The 6,470-nt window shown below is 34.3% G+C and overlaps 1 protein-coding gene across 2 annotated transcripts in view; it reads right to left on the reverse strand.

Moving 5' to 3' along the window:
* LOC106462362 (neurogenic locus Notch protein-like) overlaps window positions 1–6,470 on the reverse strand; it is a 100,847-nt gene that overhangs the window by 89,280 nt on the left and 5,097 nt on the right. For both annotated transcript variants that reach the window (XM_013922278.2, XM_022389609.1), the window contains one exon: window positions 3,965–4,043. In XM_013922278.2, coding sequence (XP_013777732.1) covers window positions 3,965–4,043 — 79 coding nt within the window. The remainder of the gene's footprint in view (window positions 1–3,964; window positions 4,044–6,470) is intronic.

Here is a 6,470-nt window from a genome sequence, read left to right on the forward strand (position 1 = left end):
CTGTAGAGGGAAGTAATTTTTCGATGGCTAACCTGTGAGCCAATATGATATCAATTATATATCCCACAAGGGTTTTTAGCCAGGAGTGAGGTTGGGATCGAACGACCACCCCAATATTTTAAAAATCTAACCTGTGAGCCAATATGATATAAATTATATATCCTACAAGGGTTTTTAGCCAGGAGTGAGGTTGGGATCGATCGACCACCCCAATATTTTAAAAATCTATCTTGTAACTTTTTTCTTGACTATCATGCAAATCATTAAATTCTAGAAGAAAAAGGTCCACATTTTTTAAAGACCTCTCACCCCACTCTGTACTGCTGTTACTCCCCCTATCTTACATAATTCGTTTTCCAGCAAATAAATGGTGTGTAATTTGTAGATAAATAACAAAGCTCAAATGTAGATTTTTGTACAATATTTCAGATATCTATATATATGTGTGTGTGTGTGTAAGCTTTGGATATCGGAATGGCAAGGATACTTATACTTCATAAGTTTATACCATTTTTAATTTCTTGAAAACACTGGGGCCGGTAAAGCCACTGAATCAATATTACAAAGCAATCTTAGTTTGTTATTAGATATTGCTCCCCAACTTAATCATACCAACAGCCGAGCCAACAAATTTAATGAAATCATCTGTTGACAATTATTAGATATAAGCCTAATCGGTTTAGTATCAGTCTATTAGACCACGACAAATTCAATTTCTTCTAAGCCTAACTTATTAATCAAATGTCATTTAAAGTAAAACGTACGCAACACATTAAAAGTCCTGTGCACTGAACAGAAAAACGAACATTAGCTGATCATCTTATGATTTCATAACACAGTACTCACAAAGGCTTCACGACGAAATTATGAATTAATGTATCCAATCACAAATCTTTCTTTTGAAACAACATGGCTCATTTGGTTGGGTTTACCTGTTAATCTAATACAAGGAGAGACACGCAAAACATTTGCAGTCAAATTAATATCTTTATTGCAATAGTACTTCTTTAAATACAGGATTTCTAGAATAATATCAAAGAATTCTAATCGCAGACACCGAAATCTAAGACTACTTATCTTAGACCTAACACTAGTTAAGCCTTTATTAAGTACGAACTATATTCGATCAAGAGATAAATTAACACTGTAGCTTGTGCACGTTCTTTGCTTTAGTTTACTTAGGACTAAACTTTAATTCATTTAATACTATCAACAGATAAACTTATGATATTATTCTACGACCTAAAGTCAGACCTTTATAAAAACTTTGATAAGCTTTTAATATGTTGTTGTACAAAATTTCTACTAAAGTATATTTACATCCGTTGAAGTGCGCGCGCATTTTCAGGATAGAAAAAAAAATGAGTATTATTATTATTATAATAGATTGACCATTTGGGTTCACGTTGATTTTTTTCACAGTGATATTTTTCATTAGCATGGTGTTTGTCAACAACTACACAACATAGGGCACGAAAAAAGTGCCTATTTATCTGTAAGCGCAACTAGTCGCGTTTATTTATTCTCGTTAGTCATGTTCAATATTAAGTTGAGGGAGTTGCTACATTCCAATATCTTTAGTATAATTTTGATATACTACTTATCCATAAAACCTCAAGAGAATAGACCGGAAGAACGGGAAAACTCTTCAAAAGTACCAATTTACTGCCAGCAGTTTACAATACCGCGTATACCAAAGCTCCACACCAGATGGCAGGTTTCGATGAATGTGTTGCCAAGCTGGCTTTGTTCAGTGCGAGACATTCCCACGACAGGCAAGAGGAGTGCACGCTGAAAGGCGGTTACAAAGATGGTGATGGGGGGAGGGGGTGAAGAAAACGAATGAGGACAAACTCTGAGAACTAAAGGTGAGAAATGAAATATCCGCTAAACGACAAATATCAGCTAATTTCTGCTTATACAACTGATCACTGACAAGAAAAAAAACTATTCAGCTGGGTAAGATATAACAAATATTATAAAGAACCTCGATAACTTATTGTTGCTTTTATATATATATATAATAACAGTATAGAACACCCTATATCCAAATCATATTTTCGTATTTTCCAAATGTATTATGAAACATGTTAACTCAATGCAGTTGACAGAAGGTACAATGGCCGGCTGACAGTTTCGTTAATGCTGTTTTGAATTGGCTCATCATCAGATCGATGACATAGTTACCGTTCAATACGCTTTTAATCAAGTAGCGCACCCAAGACACTAGAGTGTTTTTCCCACATGTATTACAAAAAACAAACGTTTCGTAATTTACTATTTGTATTCTCTTTACATTAACTATGCGCACAAATACAGTATACCATTGTGGTTCAACGCCTTTGAAGTTCTAAATTTGGACTGTTAATATTTTTAAAGCATCTAAAAACAATATACACAAAAAGGAAAATACTGTACACTGAAAGTCCTAAATATCAGGAATAGAATACCGAGAAGTAAATATTACTTCCCACAAAATTAATGTTACGTAGCCCTTTGAGCCACCTCTAACTACTGAATAGAAAAAATGAACATTCTAACAAGGAAATGCGAATATTCTTGCTACAAGTAAGTACTACAACGCCTGTTGATTAATAATTGAAAACTTTCATATTTGTTTGTAGTTAAACACAAAGCTACACAATGGGCTATCTGTGCTATGCCCACCACGAGTATCGAAACGCGGTTTCTAGCGTTGTAAGTCCGCAGACATTCCGCTGTGCCACTGGGTGGGGGGGGGGGCTTTTCATTACCACCAGAGCTATTAACAATTACGTCAAAGCAAACAAAAATAATCACAACTCGGTGAAATTAAACCCCACACTTTTTAATTCACTTATCCTGTTTGGAACTCAAACTTGAAACTTACAATAGAACATTAAGTAGATCATTCATTATCCGAAAAAATTTTGATTATCTAGTACATAAAGCTACAATACATATGGATCATACGCATAAGTAATCTTAAACATTACTGTATAAAGTTATAAACGTACTAGTAACATCGCGCTTATGTACTTTTTACAGTGTGCTCTATTCATTAGGCGTAACGTGCTCATCAGCTTAAGCACGGTTGAGTGTATTGAGGTTGATTTTTTTAAATGTAAAATACTGCCAGACTTCACGTTTCAAGAAACATAACTTTACTTTTAAAATACTCAATGACGTTGTTAACTCTAGCACAGATATAAAAACCTTTTATTTTATTATTAAACACAAGTGTGTAACCTTTAAATAATCTTTTTTTGTGAGTGAATCTTAACAAAACGTGTCTAGAGTGGAATACACCACCCGATTCATCTTTAAATACATTTCATTAAAAACAAAACCCTTAAAGGCAACACAACACAATGAATACAAACACAATGGTTTCCTCTTTAAGAAATAAATAACAGATCCTGGTGCACCGCACAATGGTCTACAGAGTCTACGAGGCGGTGTATATGTCAAGCAGGTCGAATTTCTTAGAAATCGAAGCTTATAATGCTGCTACACAGTTGCTGATAAATGCAAGCAACTATCCTATGTGTGCTTGTGGGTAAATTTTTTCATACTTGGAAAATACTTGGTTGCATTTCATTAAAGCCACATCTGAACCAAAATGTTACTACTGATCAGAAGTAGTATATGAATTGAAAAAAATCACTCCGTAGAATGTCGATTTACTGTACATCCGACACTGTTTATGATATCGATTCTGGAAATTTCTAGAATGTTATGCATGTTTATTAAAGAAAGAAAAAAATATATAGCCCACAAGTGATAAGTATGTATAATTCATTATCATGCTAACCGAAAAACAATTCAATTTAATTATCCAAAACACTAATAAGTTACATCGTAACAACGCTTAATACCACATGTCAATGGTTTTATTTTTAAAAAGTACTTACCTTAACAAATTTAAACTAGCACTTAATGATAACAGCATAAACAGTTAATGTGACGACAAAATTAGACTGACCTGCAAAAAGACTCTCCACTGTGGTTGTGGACACACGACGCACCATTTTTGCAAGGATTAGGTGAACATGACACCAAACCTGTTAAAAAAGATGCGCACATTATTTTTCTAAATTCAAGTATTCAACAGAAACATTATATCACAAACAACGTTAAAATCGTAAAACATTATTGTTGCTATACAGGATTTATGTTTTCTAACTCTGTAACATACTTGTTTAATATTTGTGGTACTAGAATTGTTTCTTATGCGTAGGAAGCACTAAATAAAATTACACTCTGAAATTCCTTATATTAAATGTTAGAACATGAAATTAGATTATGTCTGAGTCATTTATTCTTCACAGGTTTTGAAACTTCCATGAAAAAAAAACAACATATATATATACACATATCTGTGTGTGTTCATTAATTGGTACGTTTTCAGCCTAGTACAACAGGTGGATTATACAGCAAGCAGAAGAACGCAGAGCTTGCAACCCCGTGAAACCTGTTTAATTCAACTCGTATAATTTATTTTTGGTATGCCCTTCCTAAAACCTGTTCTGTTCCTTCGTATCAGCACTACGTTAAAGAAGGTCCACCCTTGCCTCTACGGAATGAAGTATAAAGACCTAGGTTGTTCCCCAAAATAACTTTAAACCGCGGGCGTAGGCACTGTTTTCGCCCTTTGTTCTGGTAAATGCACATAACACACACTCACACACAAAAAAGACCGAAAGTGGCTCTAATATTGTTAATTTATTCTGACGTCCACGCTTTAAGAACGAACTTTCAAGTGTTACATTTTCAATCATTATTACATACATTACATCACCAAAGATTTTGTTTAACCAACTAGTTTTTGACTGTCTTACGCATCAAAATGAACAATACACCAAAACTAATTAAAACAATGTATAAATATCACTTTGTATTGAAAACTGGTAATGGAAAACTTTCTTTTTCAGTTTTACATAAATGGTGTTTTGGATTAATTACACAGGTCTGCAAATTTAAACTTCTTAAAACTTGTTTTCGTTTGAATAACTGATTTTCCATAATTCGGCTACGCATATTTCGTAAATAATATCCTTTTTTTTTCTATCACGTAATAATTTTTTATAAATTGGGGGAAAAAACACTTACTTAGATCAAATTATTATTTCGTTTACAACAATGAAATTTTTTTTAGTATTATGTTTGTTAAAAAAATACAAACAAAATGAAGAAAAGGGAAGAACACTGATGACAAACGAATATGCATCCTCATTCATCCTGATTTTGTGTGTGTGTGTGTGTGTGAAATCTACGTCTTTTAGTCTCGAAACTACGTGTTGTGGTCTTTCGTTTATGTACTGCGTCTGGAGCATCTCGTTTCAATGACCAGCAGTAATCAGCCATCATGCTGATGTTCTACCTTCCCTGATACCTCTTCTCTATTTCCTTGATATCTTGTTCTTCGCTTATGACACCGAGATTTTCAGGAAAATAGTCAATATGTGAGTGTAAGAAATGAACATTCAAGCTCATATTACAACCCAATTCTAAATAATGTGTCAATAACATCTTTAAAGGCAACCACGCTTCTTTTTCAACTTTCCTCATTGTCCTTTCGAATTGTTCATCCGAAGTCAATTTCCTAATGTGAGGCCCGACAAAAATCCCTTCTTTCACTTGTGAAAGAGCTGGGAATTGCCCACATAGATACTTGAAACAGTCGCCATCTTTGTCTAGGGCCTTTACAAATTGCTTCATCAAACCCAGTTTTATGTGAAGTGGAGGTAATACGACTTTCTTTTTGTCAACCAAACTTTCACGTTCAATGTTTTTCGATCCTAGTATCAGGCTGACTGTGCGTGGCCATTGCTTCTTTATCCAGTGCTGATTTCGTGCTCTGCTGTCCCATTCATACAAAAATATGGAAACTTTGTATAACCGGATGGTTGACCCAACAACAAACAAAGGACTTTTAAATCTCCACAAAGTAGCCAACCACGTTCTTTGTATTTGACCTTATTAAGAAGAAGTTCAAGTTTTTCGTATGTTTCCTTCAAATGAACCGAATGAGCAATAGGAACAGATGCAATATATGTTACCATTGTGAAAGAGAACACCTTTTAGACTTCTTTTGGAGAAATAATGAACAATCGCCACTCACTTTGTTCACAGACTGCAGCTCCTAGCATTGGTATTAATTCAGCAATATTGTTGCAACAAATCAGTGAACCTTCTTGAGAAGAGTATGGTAGAATCTTTCTCACGATTTATGTACCAGTAAATGATGTTCCTGGAAAAGTAAGTTCTTAGCCCGAAGTCTGGACCCCAAAATCTTTGAATAGTCCTTTGGAAGGCCCAAATCTCTCACCAAATAATTAAGTTCACTTTATGTGAAAAGTTGTGGTTCACCAGACGTTTAAGGTTAAAAACAATCCCTATCATCATTTCTATTGACATCAGATTCAGATGAAACTGTAGCAAGAGTCTCCGGTGGAGTAGGTACAGGTACATCAGGTCCATGAACAACA

This window comes from Limulus polyphemus, unplaced genomic scaffold, assembly GCF_000517525.1.
Source record: "Limulus polyphemus unplaced genomic scaffold, Limulus_polyphemus-2.1.2 Scaffold1151, whole genome shotgun sequence".
In the NCBI taxonomy this organism is placed as follows: domain Eukaryota; kingdom Metazoa; phylum Arthropoda; class Merostomata; order Xiphosura; family Limulidae; genus Limulus; species Limulus polyphemus.